Source organism: Aulonocara sp. 'chitande type north' Nkhata Bay, linkage group LG23 (genome assembly GCF_057382095.1).
Source record: "Aulonocara sp. 'chitande type north' Nkhata Bay isolate Kocher_YH1m ecotype deep benthic linkage group LG23, A_spYH_male_GT1.1, whole genome shotgun sequence".
Classification (NCBI taxonomy): Eukaryota; Metazoa; Chordata; class Actinopteri; order Cichliformes; family Cichlidae; genus Aulonocara; species Aulonocara sp. 'chitande type north' Nkhata Bay.
In genome coordinates, this window is record NC_141365.1 from 17,147,033 (window position 1) to 17,171,368 (window position 24,336).

At 40.4% G+C, this 24,336-nt stretch overlaps 3 protein-coding genes across 6 annotated transcripts in view; 2 read left to right on the forward strand and 1 right to left on the reverse strand.

The window, feature by feature from the left end:
• lg23h19orf44 (linkage group 23 C19orf44 homolog) lies at window positions 1-18,906 on the forward strand. Of its 3 annotated transcripts, none has more exons than XR_015127350.1 (11): window positions 1-458; window positions 4,640-4,807; window positions 4,940-5,061; window positions 5,156-5,681; window positions 6,122-6,482; window positions 7,699-7,778; window positions 10,278-10,749; window positions 11,484-11,573; window positions 12,454-12,620; window positions 12,820-13,175; window positions 15,252-18,906. XR_015127350.1 is itself a non-coding variant. In XM_086284571.1 (10 exons), exons 1-10 carry the CDS (start codon window positions 339-341, stop codon window positions 12,907-12,909), a joined length of 2,196 nt encoding a protein of 731 aa, XP_086140697.1. In that variant the 5' UTR covers window positions 1-338; the 3' UTR covers window positions 12,910-15,212. The 3 variants fall into 3 exon arrangements, 1 of the variants encoding a protein (XP_086140697.1); XR_015127349.1 differs by having other exon boundaries at window positions 15,255-18,906; XM_086284571.1 differs by lacking the exon at window positions 15,252-18,906 and having other exon boundaries at window positions 12,820-15,212.
• On the reverse strand, window positions 13,787-21,651 carry akr1a1b (aldo-keto reductase family 1, member A1b (aldehyde reductase)). Of its 2 annotated transcripts, XM_086284574.1 has the most exons (10): window positions 21,511-21,651; window positions 19,838-20,012; window positions 17,143-17,238; window positions 16,374-16,493; window positions 16,052-16,203; window positions 15,577-15,772; window positions 15,288-15,487; window positions 14,802-14,874; window positions 14,623-14,709; window positions 13,787-14,101 (listed from the first exon to the last, which is right to left on the reverse strand). In XM_086284574.1, the coding sequence occupies exons 3-10, from the start codon at window positions 17,221-17,223 to the stop codon at window positions 14,036-14,038; spliced, it is 975 nt and encodes a 324-aa protein (XP_086140700.1). In that variant the 5' UTR covers window positions 17,224-17,238; window positions 19,838-20,012; window positions 21,511-21,651; the 3' UTR covers window positions 13,787-14,035. The 2 variants fall into 2 exon arrangements, with proteins under 2 accessions (XP_086140700.1, XP_086140699.1); XM_086284573.1 differs by lacking the exons at window positions 19,838-20,012; window positions 21,511-21,651 and adding an exon at window positions 19,703-19,834.
• Window positions 19,066-24,336, forward strand: part of uhmk1 (U2AF homology motif (UHM) kinase 1) — a 14,226-nt gene continuing 8,955 nt past the window's right edge. The window contains exons 1-3 of the mRNA XM_086284572.1: window positions 19,066-22,011; window positions 22,652-22,781; window positions 23,523-23,709. Of these exons, the coding sequence (XP_086140698.1) occupies window positions 21,711-22,011; window positions 22,652-22,781; window positions 23,523-23,709 (618 nt within the window). The 5' untranslated portion in view covers window positions 19,066-21,710. The remainder of the gene's footprint in view (window positions 22,012-22,651; window positions 22,782-23,522; window positions 23,710-24,336) is intronic.

A 24,336-nucleotide genomic window follows, 5' to 3' on the forward strand; every position in this document is an offset into this window, starting at 1 on the left:
CGGAGGCGGAAGCTCTTCCATGGAAACAACAGACGCTTCTAACTCATACTCGTTTACGTAGTAGGTGGGATACGGAAATAATGTAGTTTAATTGGGAACTCCTGAATGTTGCATAATTGATAATTAACTATACTGACAGGAAAGGCATCTAAGTGAGTCTATGTCGAATTTTCTTTGTGCAGTTAGAAGTTTTAGCTTTAGCTACTTGCTAGTCAACAGTAGTCTCTCGTATGCAGGATAACATGGGTTAGCTACTGTGGAAATTGCGTACAAAACATGTGATATTACATATCGAACTGTATCAAGGAGCAGTTTGCCAGAAAGTGAGTGTTTTAAAAATGTGGAAACTAGGCGGCCGAAACTCCGCTGTGGATCGAGCTCAGGCGTTGCTGTCCGCAAAGAGGAGCAATGGAGGAGACGCTCAGGGCTCCAGGCAAGAGTCCTCATCCAAAACACGGGTATGTACCGAGTTTTCTTTAGCTGTCGTCTCCCCCCTTTTTAAGAGCTGTCTGTTCTTACACGGGAAAGTTACCTTGTCTGTGGTAAAATTAAATTTGAAATTCTTCAGCATCATAGTTAAAAGCGATGAAATAATTTAATTTGTTTTCTTGCGTTACGGTTGGTAACAATAATATCAGAATCTTTATTGTAACTTTACTCTGATGCAATGAAATTTTGCATGTAAGATAAAATAACCTTTATTAGTCCCACACGTGGGAAATTTGTTTTGTCACAGCAGGAAGTGGACAGTGCAAAAGTTATATAGCAAAAATTAGAATACAATAAAAATAAATAAAATACTGTACACAACTGTACAGAAGAGAATAAAATAAAACACTATGTACAGTAGAATACATAGAATAAGATATACAATAGGATAAAAATAGAATACAAATGCTGTATACAACAGTAAAAATACAACTTTGTCAGAAAAAGAGTATTGCACTTAGTGTTATTGCACATGTGTGGGTGTGTGTGTTTGATCAGTTGGAGTCTTTGTTGTGGAGTCTGACAGCAGTGGGGAGGAAAGACCTGTGAAATCTCTCTGTCCCACACCGTGTGTGCCGCAGCCACTGAAGGAGCTGCTCAGTGCTGTCAGAGTCTCCTGCATGGGGTGGGAGATGTTGTCCATCAGGGATGGCAGCTTAGCCACCATTCTCCTGTCACTTACCACCTCCACTGGGTCCAGAGGGCATCCTAGAACAGAGCTAGCCCTGTGGATCAGCCTGTTCAGTCTCTTCCTGTCCCCAGCAGAGATGTTGCCATCCCAGCAGACCACACTGTAAAAGATAGCTGAGGCCACCACAGAGTCATAGAAGGTCTTCAGGAGTGGGCCCTTCAATCCAAACGACCTGAGTCTCCGCAGCAGGTACCGTCTGCTCTGCCCTTTCCTGTAGAGGGCTTCCGAATTATGAGTCCAGTCCAATTTGTTGTTCAGATGAACACCAAGGTACCTGTAGCTGTCCACAGCCTCAATGTCCATACCTTGGATGTTCAGTGGTTGCAGTGGAGGATGTTTGTGCCTGCGGGAGTCTACCACCAGCTCCTTGGTTTTACTGGTGTTGATCTGGAGGTAGTTCAGCTAGCACCAGTCCACAGTCTTGGGTCAGTCCTCTGTACTCCTTGTCGTCCCCATCAGTGATGAGGCCGACTATTGCAGAGTCATCAGAGAACTTCTGCAGGAAGCACTGGGTGGAGTTGTGGGAGAAGTCTGCAGTGTAGATGGTGAAGAGGAACGGAGCCAGAACCGTTCCCTGTGGGCCCCCCGTACTGCAGATATGAATAAACAAATAAGTTAAATCCAGATAAAAATGTATAATTTTGATGAAAATGATCAAATAGAGGTTTTAAAGTGGTTTTGCATTGCACTTCACATCTCTGAGGGCGGTATGTATGTAAATTGCAGATTGTGTGGGTGTAGTTCTACTCCTTGTTACCAGTGCTTTAATGGAGCAGAAAAATGGAGTGTCATAGAGGTTGTTTCTCAGCTTGTTGATACTAGTTTACAGCAGTGGTTCAAACAGGCTGTGAACGCGGTGGGTGGTATTTTCACTCCTGGCTCTCATTCTCAGTTGGCTGTTCTGCTGCTATTCAGGTCCAGGAGTTTTGTCCCACTGAGCTGTGCTTACCGCGTGATGCAGGTCCTTCCTTTCAATACCAACACTTCAATGTGACATTCTCAGTGGTGCTCTTGTAGAAATTTACCAGCAGATTTTCTAAAGAAGTATTTCTTGTGAGATATTTCTTGTGAGATACTATAAGTGCATTTGTCTGTGAAGGTTCTCAGTCATCCAGGTCATCGTAGTCAAAGGAGCTTGCAAAGAAAAGCGTCTGGACTTCTTTAAGTTGCTTGAAGACGTTTCACCTCTCATCCGAGAAGCTTCTTCAGTTCTAAGGTCAAATGGTGGAGAGTCCCAGATATAAACCTAGTGGGAGTGACCCCCCACAGAGGGACAAAAGGACCCCCTGATGATCCTCTAATCGCCTGAGCCAAGGTGGGAAACTGGGCGTGGACCTCTACATCGGAGAGACCAAACAGCCACTTCACAAGCGCATGGCACAACACAGAAGAGCCACCTCCACAGGACAAGACTCAGCAGTCCATCTGCATCTTAAGGAAAAAGGACACTCTTTCGAGGATGCCAATGTTCACATTTTGGACAGAGAGGACAGATGGTTTGAAAGAGGAGTGAAAGAAGCCATCTATGTCCACTGTGAGCGACCATCTTTGAACAGAGGCAGGGGTTTACGACACCAACTCTCTGCCATTTATAATCCAGTTTTGAGATCCCTTCCCAGACGCCTTAACGCCCACTCACATCCTGGGCCATCTGATCTCAGGAATTCGCATGATAAGGTGGGGCCAGGTTTCACAATGAGCTCACCCGAAACTCTGGCTGATTGGGACCCACGCCCAGTTTCCCACCTTGGCTCAGGCGATTAGAGGATCATCAGGGGGTCCTTTTGTCCCTCTGTGGGGGGTCACTCCCACTAGGTTTATATCTGGGACTCTCCACCATTTGACCTTAGAACTGAAGAAGCTTCTCGGATGAGAGGTGAAACGTCTTCAAGCAACTTAAAGAAGTCCAGACGCTTTTCTTTGCAAGCTCCTTTGAATAAGTGCATTTGAGCTCTTTAAATAATTATTTGATTTGTGTAATTTTAAGTCTTTCATATTTTGATGGAATCTTTAATCTTTCCTAAAGACCAGCTTTATTCTATGTATGTATCTATCTATCACTAAACAATGGATTATATAGTATTCGTATAGAAGGTATGATGCCTTCTCACTCTGCCTGGATGGACGCTGCTGGTGAGGCACCTGCTGCTTCGGTAGCTGCTAAGTAGGACCTTTGAAGCCTACATTACATCCTCTTGCTGCCTGGGCAGGTAGGCGGAGGCTGGTGTGGCGTGGTTTTATGGGGAAGCCAGAGGTCAAAAGCTTCACCCTGCTTCTTCCTCAGGTCGCTAACCTGCTGCATAGCAGTTAGTGCCTCCTCAAACGATCCCCTAGCTCGTGATGGCTTATATGGAGAATTCATAATGACCTTGTCTTGGCCAGGAAGGCTGGAGAGATTGAGCCTTGATTGAGCCCTTATCCAGCAGGGGGCCCATGTCCTGAAACAGCTCAGCTTGGTAGGCTGAGAGCAGGATGACCACATTCAGATTTTATATTGACTGCGCTTCTGATTTATAAACCTTTTGGTACATGGAGGCTGTGAAATACTCCATCTTACCTGGAAGGTTTGGTCCCACTGACACAAGTGAACGTCTGTTCAGATAGAGATGAAATGCCACTGACTGCTCCACGCTAAAAAATGAGCCCCAAAATTTGAGGAAAATGTTTAGTAATGGCTCATCTTCTTTATACACACTGGGACAGCAGTCATGAGCTGCTTGATGGGTGCCTGGCGAGTGGGCAATATTTTTCTGTCTTACACATCCCTCTCCTCCCCCCTGATTGCCATACAGGCAATGAAGAGGGGATGGGGTTTTCTCAGAGATGGTCAAGGGAAAGTAGGTGACACCTGGGCAAGGGTGGGACACGACATCCTTAACCTTGCCGCCACTGGCGTTACCCTGAGAGGAGCCAATATCCATGATTACTAAAGGTTAGATTTGACAACTAGCAATAGTCACAAACACAAACCACAAGCTACTTGTCTAGCTAGTTTTTTTTTAACATGCAGTTTGCAGCAACACAACAGCTGCTATTATAACAAGATATTTCCTTGACAAAAATATATAATTACATTGTAAAAGATGTTCCTGAAAACCAGTAAAACCCACATTCGGACTACCTTAATGGCTGTGTCAATAAACAGATTAATTGAATTATCCTGGTCCAGGACTGCTGAGGAGCTCTTAGAGAATGAGAATGCTTGGTGTGGGGCCAGTTAAGGGGTCAGGGGACCCCGTATCCTTCAAGTGATTGGTGACAGATGTGGTGGTACTGGAGCTTCCATGACTGGTCATGCCAGAAGTTGCTTCCCAGTGAGATCCAGAGTGAGGTTTGATAGAGATGTCATTCAAGTCGTTGTGACTCTGAAGTATAATTCACATGTAAGAGCAGAATGAGGTACTACAGTGATTAAATCTTAAAGCACTTCTTACATAAATATAATCTGTTTCTTTGTAGGTTTCTGTAGGTGAATCTTTCAAACCCAGATCTGCTCCCCCCGAAACACACAAATTATTCCCAGATCTGAGCGACTTGTCCTCAGTCAGTTCAGCTCCTGAGTCTGGAGGGGATGTTAAAGCTACGGATGCTGAAAAGAACCATGGAAGAGAACTGGATTCAAACAAGGTAACTGCTAATTGTTGCTGTTGCTCAATAATGGAAGACTACACATTAGTGTTGTTGAACCCAGTAAATCCAACTTGACATGAATTGTATAATTTTTTTTATTAATTAATTAATTAATAATTTTTTGGTTAGGGTCTCAGGCCACAGAGCTCTCTGGGAGGAGGAAGCAGGTTTTTGAAGAAGGCTCCACCACCAACAAACAGCAGCCAGTCACCCGTCAACCGGGACCAAATGCACCCTGAATCTGAATCAAGGTAAGATTCAACATATAAAAATGTGGTTATTAATTTGCACAAAGAATAAAACGTTTTCTGATGTGAAGTTACCTATTTTAATATCGCTGGTCAGAAATGCATCATCTTCACGGCGTGCCACTCAGACTGCATCCTTGACTAGACTGGCTGAAATTGAGAGTCGCATCCGGAGCCGCAAGCAGGCGCAGGAACAGGCCAGACAGGAGACAAAATCTGCCCTCATTCTGACTTCGGATTTGGGAGTGTCATCATCAGCACCAGCAAGAGTCACCCAAACCCCAGAGACATCTGTGCAACAGTCTGTACAGTCTAGCAGTGACCAGAGCCTGAGGGGAACCCGTTTCCTTAAGAAGAAAGCAGCTGGAGCTCTTGAAAACACTAATACATCTCTTACTATGGCTCCAAAAAGTGTAGATGTTAGTGTGAGAGTCAGGTCCAGAGCAGCAGATCGTGTAGCATCTTCAGAGCGTTTGGAGACAAAGTCAGTTAAACTAACGAGTGGTGTCAGTCTGGAAAGTGATGAAGAAGACATGAAGAAACTGCTTGGAGACTCGCTGGACTCGACAGACTATAGCTTCTTAAGACCTGGGAGACCTGCCTCCATGAAAAAGTCAGATAAGGTACACTTGGGTGGTTTTTTTGCTTGGTTCACTCCCATTACTTACAGCCTATAAACTGACAGCATCATTCTGATAGGCATGAAAACAGTTTTAATAAGAAAAAGAAACATTTTGAACCCAGTTTTAATAAAAGAAAAAGTTGTTTATTACAGGAAATTGGAAATTGTCTAAATTGAATGATTACGCAGGCAGAGCTAAATCATTTTAACATAATAGACAGACTTTTATGCATGACAGACTTTCATTGTGGAAATAATGACAAGCCACATTCACACAGTGGTTGTTAATCATGCCAGACATGTACGTGGTTAAGACATCAGGCTGTTTTCCTGCAACCTGCACTTTAAGGGTTAGAGTGAAAACCTGATAATGTTTTCACTTTGATGGCTCAGAGACACCGTTTTATCAGCTCAAAGCAGCTGTGCTTTCTACTCATACAGGTATTCCTCAAAAGCAGTCACTCCACTCCACTTACTGCCGAAGTAATTCCTTCACCACCCTCCAACACAGCACCACCTCGCTCCTCTGCTTCTCCTTCTAACCGGAGTTCTCCTTTCCGATTCACTGGCCATGCCCAGGCCCACTTCAGCCCCTCTGTGCTCTCTTCTTCTCCCTCTCCACCCCGTGTCTCCTCCCCACATCCTCCAGAAAGACCGGGCACCTCCTATAGGCCAGAAAGCCCACAGCGATCCCTGTCCTCCCTCTCAGGACACAGTGAAGTGCTCTCTCTGGACGAGCTTTTCCCTGTGGAGACGGGATCTGAACGCCCACTCAGTGAGATGAGTTCAGTTTCTTCTGAAGGTGAGAGGTGCTCATCAAATGCATTTAGTCCTAGTGTTCAAGAGTTGATTGGACTCGGCTGTGTTCTTTGTGTTTAACTATTAATAGCAATCTAGGAGTATGATGTATTGATCACTCCTATGAAAGAGAGAGCAACATGGCGCTCATTCCTTTGTACATTAATGACTTTATATCTGAAATAAAATCACTAATGTCCAAATGAACATCTCATTACTGCTCGTATAAAAGAAGGTTACAGTGTGGTCATTCTTCTGTTCAATATTGAAGTAATGTTATACTTGAAGAAAAATTATTAATGACAAAATGAACTCACAGGATGAATCTAATTTGTTTGGCAGTTCTTGGAAAGCTTTTCATGAAGGCAGAAAACAACATTTGTGCTTTCAGAGGGAAAAGGGGGAATAAAGCATGTATTATCAGTGTCTCGAGAACCTTTTTATTGTATCGAGCCACTGTGAGTTTTAACAAGCTGCTGCATTTGATAGTGGATTAATTTGATAACAACAGAAAAAGAATAGATTTTATCTTCTGATGCACAATGGCAAACACGGGTATTAGTTAAACCATCCGTCTTTCAAGCATGTCCATATTTGCAGCATCATCAGTCATTCCCTCAAAATGCACAGTTTTTTTTTTTTTAATTACTACAGTTTAACGTGCAAAGAATTAACTTAGTTTAGACTATCTGTGTTTTGGGATATTCTTTTTTAAAATTATATATGTATAGATAGTTCTTTTTTAACTATTCCTATTTAGTGAAGCGCTGTGTAAATGTACAAATAATGTAATAGTTTGGTTTAATAACTGTGATCTAGTGTCCCTGTCATTACCACATGGGAGGTACAACTTCTAGGCCCAAAGACATATTGATAATATTGATAATAAATGTATCTTTACCAGTAATTGATACTGTTGGAGCAGTATGCTACTGGCAGTCATAGTGACCTGAGCTTTATTTCTAGTACCCTGACGTGCATTGTAATAGACTTCGATATGTTCCAGTTTGTCACATAAACCAGTTTTATGAGATTGTCTCAATTTACAAGTTAGCCTCTTTCAATATTCAGTTTTCAGTTTTTAATCATCAGGTGTTTTTAGTGTCTTTTTGTAGCCTTATGCGTTGCACTGCTAGCAGCTATAAACTGAGTAACATGTTATAGTTGGCTACGTGAATATACACTCTAAATTCTGTCATTGTGGTTTTATGTTTCTGCAGACTTCAAGATTAATGTGATGACACTGGATGACCTTGCACCTGCTCGCCTTGAATTTAATGCAGAAACGCCAAGAAAACAGGTGGGAAATGACAGGAATTAGTTCTAAACAAGTATAAAGTGAAGAAGAAAGGAGAAAGTTTGCCATTCAGTGTAGCATAATTTAAAGAGGACCTATTAGTCTCATTTATAGCACCATATTTGTATTCTTGAACTCTGCCAGAGTAGCTTTGCATGATTCAGAGTTCAAAATAATCCATATTTATCTTTGACTCATCATATCTGTGCCTTGGTGCAGCCCCCTCTGTTCATACTCACTCTGAAAAAAACCCATCCAACCAACTCTGCTCTGACTGGCTACCCCTCATAAACTCATGATTTGAGCAGTAGGTGGCTTGGGCTTCTTCCACACAGCTGTGTGCCAGAGATGACCATATAAGACTACACTTGAGTTTTTGGCCCGCATAGATGACTTGCACATATGACCTGACTAAACTTTGAGCATTTTTAAAATGAATGTCAGTCACTACAATGGTAAATGCATGAAAGAAAAGAGCATAGCAGGTCCACTTTAAAGGAAATATTTGTTGAATTGTACTCATTATATCTATGAAAACATGTTATACACAAAGTCAAAACAAGCTATGAACACATCATCAACATATCATCTTTTCAGATATGGGGAAACAGCTGTGTTTTGGACCACAAGACATAATTGTTGCAGTTAAAATTATTAGAATTCTGATTTGCTCATCAGCTCCAAATGGAACAGCCAGGTAGTTGGCTGCTAAATGCCTCACTATGATCCCTAGCTGTTGCTTACTTTGTCTGCTGTTGGGTTAGGACTGCTGCTGCCACAGACAAAGAGCAGCAATGATTACCAAAAGAATTTGGTTAAATAACATAAAATAAAAACAATGAGTTTAATGAGAAAGACTTTATTATAGACACTGGGTTTGTTGTTTATATAACAAGAATAGCCGGCCACCTAGGGAGCCACCAGCTAGAGTAGTGTCAAAGAAAAGGAAGAAATATTTTAAATTGCTCTTGATGTGATTTCACTGACTGCCTGATGTTCCTTACGGCATTAAATAGTGAGAAAGAAAGCGCAAGGAGCTGTGACTCAGGTATTAATCACAGGTTCCTGATGTTATGTGCAAACATTATTCCACAGTGCACACACTAAATAAATCCTTATTTAGAAAAAGATAATAACTGTATGTATGCAAAGTTGTATCCTTGTGTCTGTGATAGTGATGAACGATAATCGACACCCTGAAGTTAATGTAACGCCACTGATATTAATGCTGGAGACTCTAAATTCTGTCCACAAGGACATTTTCTCCTTGGCGTGGTGCACTGAAATTTGCATTAATAACGAAACCAAAAAAATCTTACATCATAAAACAGCCATGTGTTAAAGCCTCACATTAATAACCACAAGCATTAAAACACATATGTGCAATAATCTGGATATTTACATGTGATATCCTAGGGGTTATGATTATAAGTTTGTTTTCTGTCATATCTTAAATATGATTCTTTCTCTGCTCTAAAATGGTCAAAAAACATTCTAAAGATTTATTAGAATAAACTAAATAGAAATAAACTAAATAGAAATAGAAATTTTATTCCACTGTGGCAGTGGAAAAATGAACCTTGGACTAAGTTTGAATTCTAAGAGGCCCACAGAAATGAGATGGTTTACGTTTACGTTTTAAATAGACTGAGTATAACATTAGCATTTGTAACTTTTTTAACAACGCTATCCTATACAATAAACCTATATCATAAGATACATTTATATAGAGGGAATCAAACAGATTCACTCTATATTCTAGAAGTATCTGCTAATTAGTGCTAAATAACCACACTAATTAGCTGTGCTAGAAAGTTCAGTTACCTACACTAGAGCACAAACTTCTTGTTGTGTTGTACCGCACACCAAACCGTATTATTACCTGTATTATTATTAGTGGGGTGGCTGTAGCTCAGAGCAGGTAGAGCAGGTCATCCACCAATCAGAAGGTTGGTGGTTCGATCCCTGGTTGCTGCAGTCTGCTTGCCAAGTATCCTTGGGCAAGATACTGAACCGCAATTTGAGTGGATGTGTGAATGTTAGATAGAAGCAGTTAGGCATAGAAAACATGCTGATGTAAATGAGTTGATGAGACATGTTGTATAAAGTGCGCAAGTAGAAAAAGTAGAAATGCTCCAAAATACTAACAACACAAATACTGTTGAGTGGTCCAGTTTACAGACTTTAATTGAAGGAGGTGAACCAACTGACAGCTGTTCTGCTGAGATATATACAGCGAATTCTAGTTATCCTGTCTCAAGGAGATAAATGGGGCAGTAGTAATGCTCCTATTCTTGAGAGGATGAACTTACATTTTGAGATACTCTTCAGCTGGAGAAAGCAACTGTTTACTGCATTTTATTGTGTTTGTCAAATTTCCTTGCATGCAGGTGAAGGCTGATTGTTAGTATACGTATAATATTCTTCAGGGGACCCTCTGTCTGAGATCTCTAAATTCTCTGAAGGACTCCCTAGACTGATATCTTTGCTTTCATGAAACAGGGTAGCCCTGTTCCAGGATCTCCAGACAGAAAGCAGCAGCTACACGAGGAGGAACAGCAACAAGACCAGCTGCTGGATTACCAAAGTGACTTTGAGAGTGAGAGCAAAACAGAGCCAGATTACAGTGCCAGTCAAGTGTCAGAGGATCTCCAGAGAAATGGAGGTGAAGAGAAGATGGTGTCAGAAGTCAGAGATGGGGGTTTGGATTCAGACATGTCTGATGGGAGGACAGAAGATGATTATTCGAGAGCTTTCTCAGAAGCAAGTCATTCCTCCACCTCACGGACCTCAGATCGCAGTCACACTTCCAAGTCAAACAGCCAAGGCAGAAGTGAGGACTCCAGACCGTCATTATTACATGAGGGCCAGGCTTCATATCAACAGTCGAGGAGATGTACTTCAGCCAGAAAGGTTTTAAAAGAGACTGCAGTACAGACCCATTCTGGTCCACTGGCTTCAACATGGCCAACAGGTTTGTCTGCTACACATAGTATTTGTCTATCTAAGATGTGAGAGAGACACCATTTCTCACCAAAATTCCTTTAAATCATCTTATTAAGTTAAAGGAGATCTTGTTTGTATGAAGGCGCTAATCTGAACTTTATCTTGCATTGTTCTTTGGATCTAAGAGAAATACTTATTTACTTTTTAAAATCCTGTAACTAAAATGCCAGAGTAAACTGATATGTCTGAAGCTGACTTAGAAAGTCCACAGAATCCACAAACTTCAGAGCATTTTAAAGGTCAGGCTCTGTGGCTTCAGGCATGTGCAGAGAACTAGGAATAATTTTAGGTTGTTGGACTTGAGTGAGCAAGATAAAGAGTGAACTTGGCTGTGCAATACTCTGTAGGTAGGTAGGAAGGAATTTTAAATTGGATCCTTAATGCAACAAGTGTCACAGGAGCAGCCATTTGGCATTTGCGTTGCCTGCGAGCACTGGAAGGCAGATTTAATGAGTGACGAAAGCAGTGAATTGCAGAAATCAATACAAGTTAAGATGAATTCATGAGTGAATATCTGAAGCTTCTTTTCACAAAAGAAGAGAAGCTTGAGCGCTGTTTCACGTTGGTGTTGATTGACAGGGACTAACGTAAATGAGTCCATGATTATGTATGCCGATGTGAACCAGAGAGGTCCCCATTTTCTGAGTGGGCAACTAGAACTTATGTCTTATCGCATTGAGCTTTAATTTTTTTTTTTTTCAGATATTCCTGCTGTGGACCCTATGGTGAGCATGACCTACATAAATCCTTCTCCAGTGGTCAGTCATACCCTCAATGCAGAAATGGTAGAAGGTGAGAACCAATAAAACTAAATAAAATACAAAATAATTAAAAAAAACATTCTATATTTTTTAACATATGTACTCTTCCCATGGTCGATGTTTAAAATTTTGCTCTTTCACGTGCTTTTTTACCCCTCAGCTGTAAAAGTCTGATTGGGTATTGTTGTCACCCTGCCAGGCGGGCAGGCATGCAGTAGGGGTTTTCAAACTGATACCATAGAATCACCTACAAAAAATCTTCGATGAGTTTGAATCTCAGTGACATTGACCTCAAAGTCAAGGTCAGAGCTCAAGTTTTCAGAAAATCTTATGAATGCAATAACATGAGAACAAAGCGATGTATTATTTTAAAATTCATACCATAGGTGTACCTACTAAGAGCCTGGGGTGTACTAGTACATCAGGCCAATTATGCTCCTCATTGGTTAAAAAAAGTGATCATGATTTTCTCCAAAATGTTTCAAAAATAAGATTTTTGATGGCATTTTCCACATGATCTTGCTGACAGATTAACTAACAGACAGCACTGAAAACACACTTTCACTGAGACTCTTCACTTTGTCAAGAAAACTAGAAAGTTGTCAAATTTTGGATTTGTCACACTGATAACAGAAAATCTTTTAAACCTGGATTCAGATGGTAATTCTCAGGGATTATTAGGGTTTGTACAAGGATGATGGCAAATTTCAAGTGAGTCATACTGATGGCTGTGGTGGGGCCATTTAAAAAAAAAATTATGAAGCTGTAGCGCCATCTATAGGTGATATACTGGGAGACAGTGCCTTCCAGATCAGTTAAATAGTTAAAAGACATTTTTTATTACTGTCATTTAAACATTCATAAATATTTCAACTTAAACCTGCAATGTGTATCCCTTGGTTCTCCATCAGCAATCAGCACCTTCAATCCAGCTGTATTTGTTCTCAATGAACTGCTAAAACAGCAGCTTGCCATGACAAGGCGGTTCATTGAAAGCAACCGCCACCTGCACTCCAGCCTGGTGCAGAGTCTGGAACCACCAAACTACAGATATACCACTCTCGAGGACACCAAGAAGGTAAAGTATACTCACGCACTGGCTGTGAATAACACTTATCTGTAGCTTTTTGGCTCAGTAATGGAAATAACAGACATTTAAAGTGTACTCATTGTACTAATTTCCAGCTCATTATTTTTATTTTTCATCTCCACAAAAGTAATTTCAAAACAATACTGGTCAAAGCGTGACTTAGTGAAACTTTCCCCTCTGTTTTCAGCTTATCCACATGCACAGATCTCCCAAACTGACAATGAAGGAAGCTTTAGAGGAGGTACTGCAGGAGATGAGAGAAGACCATTGTATGTGACCACTGTGATTGCAAGGACCAGAAGCTGGATTGTGTCTTTATTTTTAAAGACATTTTTATACACATTTTAAAAACTTTTTTTTCCCTTCTCAGTGGAAAATGACTATTATTCATAAAACACTGCGTGGAATTTTATATCAAGTGTCAAAATCAAGAGCTGGCAGCCAAATCCATCACTTTAGGTTCTTAATACTGGAGTGGACATTATAAGGCTGTGGTCTGCTAATGTAAAGATGGGCACACCTCCACAGCACCTGCAAGTTAAGGTAACTAACACAGAATGCAACAAAGTTGAAAGCTGATGCTGAAGGTAGACAAATTCATCAGAAGTGAGATTTAATAGCCTTAATAGTTATTTAGACAACTTCTGTTTTCAAAGAATGTGATTTTTGAATTCATACACCATCAGTGATTTGGAGTCATAGGTGGAGAAAGGAGGCATCAAAGTCACAGAATTTAAAAAAAAAAAAAAAAAAAGGCATGGAGTTACAGCACATTTCTCAACTTTAATTTTTATGTGGAGTTAGTTTCATGGCCTGCGTTTTTAATGAAATTTAAGTTTCATTACTTCGATATCAGGATGCATTTGGTTTTAATGCTCACCCCATGCAAACCATGGATGTCATGCTTGTGAAACAGGTTGTTGGGTGTATGTAAGCCTTCTTGTAGAACTGCACTCACAATTCACAAATTACTATTAATTACTTGACTGTATTATACAGACTTGTTTTTGTTGCATGATTGAGGTGGTCATGTAGACCAGATGAAATGAATGGGTTTAAATGGACACACCAAACAGAATCTTAAAAGCACTTTCTTCTAAGATATAATATTAAAGAGACAGCTTAAGCCAATAATCATTCAGTGAAATAAACGCTTGCAAGGGAAGTAACAAAATGTTTATTAAAAAATTAACACATACTGTACGGTGTTTTTACAGTTACCAGTTTTTCAGTCTCAACCACCAATATTAACTTGAATTACTCTAACGGCAAGTGCAGAATTGAACAAAATCTAAAGACAAACTTCGATGGCAGGACCCAGGAACATTTATCGGTGATGTGGGAAGGTGAAGGTGTGTTGATGGGGTTGTTGAAGGCACAAATTCAGGCTGTAGTGTGAGTTGTCAATATGGGTCATTGAAAGGGTAGAAGGGATGTCCGGCATCCCTGGGAACACGCTTTCCTTCCACCTGCAGTAACAAAAGTTAAACACATTTAGCTTTTTTTGTTTGCATTTTGCAAGTTCATGTGTTAATTCTTGACATCAACTGTTTTTTTCCTGTTTAACCAAAACTGTCTGAAAATACGTATTCCACTATGGCTTAGCTGGTAAAAATCAACCATCTCCTTTGAATAAATTTTTTTTTATTTTTTAAAAATGAGCCAACTTAATAATTCTTTAATGACTTTATTGTATTCAATGAAGAGATGGAACATTTAATATTCATATAATGAACATTTTCCAAATCACACATAAGAGCTCCATAATCCAATATAAACTAACTTCAACCCACCCCCATCTTCATAATCATAGGATAGGTATAGTATTTTTATTATTTTCAGCTCGTATTTACAAGATTTACACAAACGTTGTGCAGTGTTGCATCTCTGTCTCTGCTCATCACTGCAGAGCTGATGTAGACAGTAAGAGCTCCTTAGCGGTTATGTCCCAACATAAAGATTTATTAGAGTACTGATTAAGTCCACTTACTTCGATCATTGGTACGATGTAGCGCCAGCCTCTGGTCAGTGCTGCGATACTTTTCATTTCTTCTGCTTCAAGGGTAAAGTCGAACACCTGACAACATAACAAAACCCTTTACATACAACACAACATACCTCACTGTAGCTGGACCACAAAATGTAACATTTATTTAAATCTCACTTCACCTGTATGTTTTCTTTGATGCGGGACTCGGTCACACTCTTAGGGATTGTTACGACTCCACGTTGTGTCTGCCACCTGGAAATACAGGATTTGTGTTGATGTGAAGCTGCTGAAGGGTTTCGTCACCATACCAGTGTGCATTTCTGCCCAGAGCATCAAGCACACGAGTTTTATACAAGTAGTATGCTGCTTTTTTTAGCTTTAGTTTGCTGTTTTAAGACTACAAATGTGAGTAAAGTTGCCATGCACTACAATGTTTAGATGCATGCTGAGCTACAGACTAACAAGCTGAATCAGGATGTGTTTTTGATGATATCATTTGAAATGTAAAATTGGAAACCTTAAGAAACAAAGAATGTAAGGCAAGGCAAGGCAAGGCAAGTTTATGTAAAAAGGTCGAAGATAAACAGAGACACAGTGTGATCTTTGCATTTTTTTTTTTTTTTTTTTAGCAGAGTTCTTTTGGATATTCTGATCTATAGACTTACCTCAGGAGAATCTGAGCTGGAGACTTTTTATATTTCTCTGCAAGGGAAGAGATCACAGGCTCCTCCAGCAGGATGGGTTCGTTCGGATGTTTCCAGGCTCGATCAGCAGACCCCAGTGGACTGTAGGCCGTCATCACCAGGCCCCGATCCCGACAGTGGGCCAGCAGCTCTACCTGGGCCAGATAGGGGTGGCACTCTACCTGTCCAGCAAAAATGAAGCAATACCAGGGTCACCTCCGGCATTTTACAAACACCTTTTATTACCATCAACATCACAAACATCCTGTACCTGAAGGACAGTTGGTTTGACACTGGCGACCGACAGGATGTCATCAATCTGCCTGCTGTTGAAGTTGGACAAGCCAATGGCTCGGACAAGACCCTTTCCCACCAGTTTCTCCATGGCAGACCAGGTCAGCTTGTAGTCTGTGTCATCATATAGCAAGGTGCCATCCTCCTTTCTGGGGAAAGTAACGTCTCCTCGTCTAGGAGCAAGTCAAGAAGGTCTCAAAATACAGGCTTGTTTATCAGTTTGAGCATCAACTAACTTTTAAGAAATGTCATAATTTTTTTATAAACACTTTTTAATGAAGTAGTATAGTTCTTGTCAAAATCGTTTTAAGATTTTAAAACTATTAACCTGTGAGCAGATTAATTTGGCATAAGATATACAATAATCCATCAGTTATCTTGATATAACAAAGGTGGTTTTGGGAACATAAGCTAACTGTCTCATTATTGGACCATGTGGAGGCTGAGCTCACTGAAAGGCGTAAGGCCAGTGGATGAGGTAGAGGTCCAGGTATTCAAGTTTCAAGTCCTTCAGGGTCTTCAGGAGGGCTGGCTCGACATCATCTGGATGGTGCTTGCTGTTCCACAGCTTGGATGTGATGAACACATCCTCTCTTCTTAGGGACTGGAGCACAGAACACGATAGATATGAATTCTTTGTTTTTTGTTTTTAAAGACAGTAGTAGACCAGACTGGTCAGTAAAGTCTGACAAGTCTAGAATCAGTTGCTCTCAGGGGACACATTTTATGTGTGTTTTTACTGGAGCTTTGAACAGTTTGGTGAAGCAGTTCTACCTTTTCGGGTCCGAGCTTTTCCTGCAGGGCTTCTCCAATCTCAGCCTCATTGCCATAGATGGATGCACAGTCAATGTGGCGATACCCAGCTTCCAGTGCCCAAATAACTGCTTGTTTCACCTGTTAGAAATAAATATACAAGTTTCAGTAAGTACCCATACACGTTCTTAATGTTTGTACCAAAAAATCTAAACTTAACATCAGAATCTGCTAAATTCTCAGACCAACAAGTGAAAAAAATAAATGGGCTGCAATTACCGGACATAAAACAATACTATATTAGACTTTCATTCACTGGATACTTAGAGCTTATCAAACGATTTCTTGTCCACTTGGGGGCAGTGAAGCATATTGATAGGAATTTATGGGCAAACTCAGTTTAAATGTAGGACAATCTAAATGTAATAAACTGTATTTTTCCCCATTTCTAATACATTGAAAATAATATATGGTGAAAATAATGTCTTCCCCTTGTTCCTGTCTACTCTTCATTACTACCCTGTCAATATTTTTTTTTTTAAATAATAAATAGATAAAATAGACAAGACAAAAAAAACAATCCAAAAAGCTGAGAGAACTGCAGAGTTGAATTTGTAAAAAACAGAAAGCACTTCTCAGTTTACACATGCCAATTTAATTAAGGATACAAAAAAGTGCAACTTTATTGTGTGACATTAAGATGAAGGAAAGGGGTAAACACAACGCCATTTTATTTTATTAGAAAGTCTCAAATGGCTTAAAAACAGGAGGACAGAAGTGCAGTTTCTACCTTTCCAGGCTCACTCTTCCATGTTCCCAGTCCAATGAGGGGCATCTTGCGCCCTGTGTTAAGAACTGCAAAGTCATTCATGCCTCTCAGAAGCACCTTAAAAAGAAAAGCAGAGTAAGAGCCAGTCAGTAAGACCTGCTCAACTCAGGTGGCTGTGAAAAAGTAGGAAGTGTGTACACCATTCGGTAGTTTTATACTGCATAAACTTAAGACAAAGACAAGGATGCACACAAACACAGGTCTTAGGAGAAACTGACAGCAAAGGAAATATATGACGGTGTAACAACAGTATGTCACAGTTTTCACAGTATAGCATTATTATTGATATTCTCAGGTAGAATGACCAATTATGCTTTGAAAACAGAGTTCAAACCATTAATGAGTCCAGCAGGTACAGCTGGACAGATAGGATTCTTGATCCATATACTTATTATCCCAAACATCACAGTCAAACAAATGAATATAAATAACAGCTGAAGAACTGGTAGAGCAACTGTCCAACTAGTAAAAGGAAGATCCAATTAAACTCATATTGACTGACAAATGCAAGGAGAGACTGTGCAAAGCCTTTGTAAGTGATATATCCATATCAAAATTTAGCTTAGATTAAACACAAGATCTCATGATGAGAATGCAGCCAGAACACTAGAATTAAGTTTGTATACAGGAGTAAAAATATTAGCTTATGAAAAACATTTCTGAATTGAAAGCTTGCACATCTTAAAGTATGAGAATTTCCAAAGTTGTTTTTGCACCAAAGGGAAAAAGGAAAAGCTGAAAAGGAAGCATGAAAGGAAATGAAGGCTGCTGACTTGCATTTTCAACAGCTAGAGGGATGTGATCATTCCCCTCACTATATAATAATTACAATACTTCAAATAAAAAGACCTGAAAGTAAGAAACTTGAGGATTTTTCTCAGAGTTGGATTTGAGATTCAGCAGCCAAAGAAATTTCTCAAAGTGCACTCACACAAACATTAATTATACAAAACCCATATATGCAAAATTGTTTCTCATCTAATTTTGAACACCATAGAAACACATCTGCTTTGATAATACCTGCCATAGATGTGTATCAGTCAATAAGTAGTGCAAGCCCAGATGTAAAAGAGCTCAGTGTGGCAGCGTGTAGAAGGAACTACATTCCTGTTGATCCAAGACACCTGTACCCGCCCTCTCTGACTCGCACCGCCTAACACAAACACTATCTGCTTGTTCCACATTCCTCTCAGACATCTTCCACTGATGGCACAAATAGTAACTGCTTTCAGCTGCTTCCGTATTCAACAGATTTTCTTTATGTCTTATGCAATTTCAAAGGGATTTGTCTCTCCTTCTGGGTGCCTGCTAGGGATGTTTCACTTGTTAGGCAAATGTGTAAACTACTACACTATGAAGCCACAAAGTAAAAAAAAAAAAAAACTCCACATAACACCACATCAGTTCTGGTGGCTACTTGGTGCCTTTTGAGATTTTGAAGGCTTGATCACTAGATAACAGAGGGTGGAGTAACTTTCCTCGGAAACAATTTAGTCAGAATCTACAAATGATCTGTGAACTTCTTGGTTATCATCTACTGACATCAGTAGCTTTCACTAACAGGCCCACACACTTTGTGGTTCCCACGTCAATGTCAGCTTTTAAGCACCTGATGTCTTTCTTTGAAAGCATTATAGAGAGACACATGACACTCTAATAACTGAGCATTATTGATAGAAGTATGATTCCAGAGGGAAGAAGGGCAGTTTCTTTGTTTTGGCTGTTGAATGCATGCATGCATGCAGTTTTATATCCAAATGACCACTGAAATGGCTCCAAAAAAGTGGTCGCCTACAAGGTGCATGCTGCTTTTTGCCCTTTGAAATAGTTCTATTGTTGGTTGAAGATACAGAAGAGGGAGAAGTGGAGGCCGTGTTCAGAGGCCAACTAGAAAATGACTTTTATGGTTAGAGCTATATTTTGCCCTGTTTCAGCAGGTCTGACGGCTCTTTTTGATGTCGTATGTTAAACTTGTTTTCCTTTTGCATTCTTTTTTTATTGCAGGAAAGGAAAGCGGTGTTAATTTGGTTTACAACTCGACTGACCAATCTGCAAAAACACCAGTATTTTCCAGATCTTTCAAAAAAATCCCTGAAAGTCAGCTGGTTTTCTGGAAAGTCACGCGCCCTGCCACACCTCAATACCACTGTCCTCGCGCTCACTGTCCTTCGACATCAAAAAAAAAACTGCTGAACCCCCCTTAACAAATCTGCAAATAAGGAGTGACGTTTGTATTATGTAACAAATGGTAGCAAACAATGCTACACTTAGTAAAGAGGGAGCTACGGTTAGATAAAGTATTGTGGCTGTGTGGTCACTCGGTGGCTTCGCTTGTTGCTGAGATTGTCTTCAGGAGAAAAAAAAAGGAATGTAACAGCTGCTCGTTAAAAACATCAGCCGCCACACTTTCTGTTGAAATAACAGCCGGCTGCTGTTGTAGCTTCTATTGAAGTCAACTCTCACATTCTCTCGCGTTACTCCCTTTAAAGTCGGTTTTTAGTAGAAGTCTGCACACACTCACCCTGCTGCCGAAACCGACACACAAACGACACAGCGTCTGCTTTAGGAGCTGACACTTCAGTGACTGCATGCTGTAAAATTATGTGACGTGAATTCTCCTTCACGGCTCTGTGCTCACTTTGATTCGTCAACTTACTGTTTCAAGGTTTTAAAAGCTGCCGACTTCAGTCAACGACCTGTTCCGGTTGTCCTCCTGCAGCGTAGGACCACTGTGCATAGAGTGCTGTTTTCTGCTAAATGTTCAAAAACACCACCTCATCTTGTTGACGTTTTCCTTTTCCGGTATGATAGTTCTTCCATTTCCGGGGAATCTAAAGGTAGTTCACAGAAAAATAATAATAATCACGTAAAAATGCAGAAACCGTGTAATAGAACGGGAAAAGGTCTACTCTGAAATAAAGTAAAAACTATTGGATTATCTTAATTTAAGGACTTTCAAATAGTTACTAGCTTTAGTGGCTTACTTTGCATATATCGGATATCAATCCAAATGTAATTTATCTAGAGAACAAAAGAAGCGATGTTCCATTTCAAATTTACGTCGTTTTTATAAATAATAAATAAACAAATTAATAAAGTCCTTCGGATGTCCCCAAGTATGTTATTATGTAGTAGGATATTAACGAATATGCATGATATTGTATCAATGATTTAAAAGAAAAATGTGGGTTTCCCCCATATGGGTTTTTCTTTCTTTTGGGGCATATGGGTGCCCCAAAAGACAAAACTGCTGTGGGCTCTGTGTGGACACATCCACCTGGGACGCAGGTGTGTCAAATGTGGGTTTGCCCTGCTCATACAGCCCCACAGTTCACCTGCTTTTCTTAGGCGTGATCAGGAGGGACAGGATTACACAGTCCTGTGAGTACATTCGAGAGACAGTTAAGGCTGAGCAATTTGGAGACAAAGTTAGAGAGTCATGTGCAGAGGAGGGGTAGCGGATACAATGGACAGAGGATGTTAAATACTGAGCTGCCAGACAGGAGGAAAAGAAGACCTCAGAGGAGACCCGTGGAGGTATTTACACAGGACATACAGAGTGTTGGTGTGACAGAGGGGGATGTTAGGGATAGAGTGAAATAGATGCAGATGTAGTTTAATAGTTAATAGTTTAATTATTTATATAGCACATTTAATTACAACAGGAGCGTTGACCAAAGTGCTGTACAAGAATACAACATACATAATAAAACAACTTAGAGTATTAAAAGCAAACACCAAATATGAAATAACAAATAACTCTCATGCTGTATTAAAAGCCAGTAAATAAAAATGCGTTTTAAGATAAGATTTAAAAAGATTGACAGTAGGAGCCTGTCTGATGTGTAGGGGTAAATTATTCCACAGCTTAGGCGCTACGACTGCAAATGTACCCTGTGATGACTCAAAAAAACGGTTAAATATTAGTTTTTTGTTTTTGTTTTTCAAACTACGTTTTAGCTTATAGTTTAATTTTAGTTAACCATCATATATTTGTTTAATCTAAAATAGTGTACGTACACTCCCTACCGGTAGGGGGCAGAGTGCTGGAAAAACATGCACCACCAACAAGGAAGGAGGGTGGTAGAAACGGAAGTAAGATCAATATCAACAACCTGAGTTTACAACTCAAGTCGAACTTTGCTGCAGTAGCGGATAACATTTCTGAAGTTATTGTTATAACTTCTTACGCTTTAGTATTGTTCGGTGCATTATGGGGGAAGCTTCAGCCCATGCGCTGTGGCGGCGGTTTATCTCTGTGCTCAAACTCAATGGCTAGTTTGGAGATAAGTTAGCTCACTTTTTGTCAGCTGACTGGCTTGAACTTACTTTGGCCGTCTCGGGTAGAAAACTGTCGTCTGATATGCTCGGATATTGCTTTCGGGTTAGTTTGAACACTGACGTAGGCTTAGTCAGAGAGTGTTCTCGCTGCTGTTGACGCGTCCCGGTACAGTCGTCTTTGCAATGATCCTGCAGCTGCTGCCACCAGTCATCTAGCTGGCTCCTCTCCTACTTTCCCCCCTCCCTTAATGGCTCACTGCGGCTCCTCTGAGCCCAGCGCAAAGGTACAGGCCCCGCACCCGGACAGCATCCTGCCCCCACAGGGTGGCGTAGACCAGAGCATGAAGCCGGTGCTGTTTGAGATCTTCGGCGAGCTTTGGACCGTCCAGTCGCGTCTCGGCCAGGGAGTCTCGGCCTCGGTGTACCGGGTCAGTTCGGGCAGAGCCACTGCAGCTGTGAAGGAGTTTCAAGCCGACACTCAGGGAGGAGATTACGGGTATCACAAGGAGAGGTCCGTGCTGGAAGACATCCAGGGACATAAAAACATCGGTAAAAGCCTTATTTCACTTGTGTAAAACGTTTGCTCTCATGTGGACCATTAAAACAGTTGCATAACAAACTACTTTTCTTTTCCTGTATAGAAGCACAACCTACCTAATCATTCGTTTACAAAGCAGACGTAGAACAACCTCACATATCTGAAAAACTGCCATTTCAACAGTACATGTGTATAAGAGATCAGAGTGGATCTACAACAGCGGAAAAGCTTAATAGGAAGCATTTTTTAACCAATAAATGTCAAATGTATTAGAAAATCACTGCCTATTTTTGCAGTATTTGCTTAGAAAACCCAGTCATCTGATTTGTCCCCACCCTAGTTTGTTTATTTCCTTTATAATAACTCATGAACTCATATCTAGTAACATGCTAGTCTTCAACACCTTCATCTGGCCTTAAGTAGTTCTTAAAAGTTGTTGTGAGAGCTTAACTTCAGTGGATTGTAATAATCCATTTATGTCATGGGGATCATGTCTGTACAGATCAGCAAGATGGTCTTATACTGGTATGTCTTTCTGCTGGCATTGCACTGTTATTGACTGTTTTTGTTGAAAACCTCAATGAAGTTCTAAGTAATATAATTCTCACCATGTGTGTAACGATGCATTCTTTTCCCCCTTTTGTTTCTCAGTCACACTGTATGGAGTGTTTACCAACCACAGCTCTATGGGTGTGACCACACGCTGTCTTTTGCTGGAGCTCCTGGATGTCAGTGTGTCTGAGCTGCTGGTGAGGCGCAACAGTAGTACCCAAGGTGTAAGGTAAGTGAGGTGATATCACTATTGTGTGGAGTAGTGATTAAAAGAAGCCATAGCTCGTAGGCAGTATGGATGAAACTGTGAATAGATAGAATGCTGATTGGTTGAAAGCTGAACTGGAACAGATGAGAGCACCAGTGAAGTTAACAAAGTGAAAGAAGTGGGGAAAAATAATCAAAGGTTAAAATAGCAGACACTGTCAATAGTCTCTGCAAATGACAAAATTTTATGATTTTGTACATGTCTACTTTTCAACTTAAACTGTCAAAAGTTAGTGGCATTTCTCATGGCAGTAGTTTCTATATTTACATTACAGACTTTTGCAACGTTATGCGTTAAATCTTTTATTACCTTCTAAATACATTGGATAGTAACATAGTTTTCTTTTCCTAAAGCATGGAGAGAAGGCTTCATGTTTTGCCATACTCGTGTACTGTGTCAAAACCTCATTCAAGCAGCACATAATGCCATCTGCTGGTCAAACAAATATGCTGCATGTATTGTGGCTGTACTACAACATAAAGTGACGTATTGTGGGATAGTTTGACAGCACTATTTATCAGTTGTTGGGAGTGAAGATTGTTCAGTTTTCCTTTTTTTTTCCAGCTGTAATACAAGATTTTTAACAATATAAACAGCATCTGGACCAGTGATCATGTTATATAATAAATAATGTTAGATTTTGTTATTGCTAAGAGGATGTGAGTTACCTGTGTAACATCCTAGTTCAACATTTGTGTTTAGAGCCCAGCAAGGCCACTCCATGTGGCTTGTCCAGCACTGTGCCAGAGACATCCTCGAGGCTCTCGCCTTCCTTCACAAAGAAGGCTACGTCCACGCAGACCTCAAACCACGCAACATCCTCTGGAGCGCTGATGACGAGTCCTTCAAGCTCATTGACTTTGGCCTCAGCTTCAAACAGGGAAACCAGGTGGGGTTTTGTTATTATTCTCAATATTTTAAGCTCAACAATTTATTCCCCAACATTAAAAAAACATGATGCAATGACTGAAGTTAAAGATGTGTTTTTTTTACAGGAGATTTTCTTTAACTTTAAATATTGTTCAACAGATTTTTTTAAAAATCCAGAAAAAGGTGGATGTGGTGGAAGATACAGGTTCATTCAATAGTGAGTTTGGCACTGATTAGGTGGGTTTTGACCAGTTTGTGATGGCCACTAGTCTGTGGTTTCCTGCCGTTGTTGCAGGATGTCTGCAGGTGCAGATGAGACTAAAGAGAGGTCTAGGTGTTAGAAGACATGGATACCTCGGGAGACTTTGCGTGGCAGACTTAGGGCAGACGAAAGAAAGCTGACAGCCAGTAGCGGGCTGCTGAAAGCAGACCATGAGAGAGCCTGAGCAATTTGGAGATAAAGCAGCTGTTGTTATTCCAAGCTTCACCTTATGAAGGCATTGAGAGTTTTTCCTCTTATTGACAGAACTTCTTAACACAGGCTCTCTGTTTGTCTTCTTGGTTGGAGCTGAACCAACTAGCGATTGAGTTTAAGCTTTTATGAATCAGTCTGTATCAAATGCATTTAGAGCACATTATTTGAAAA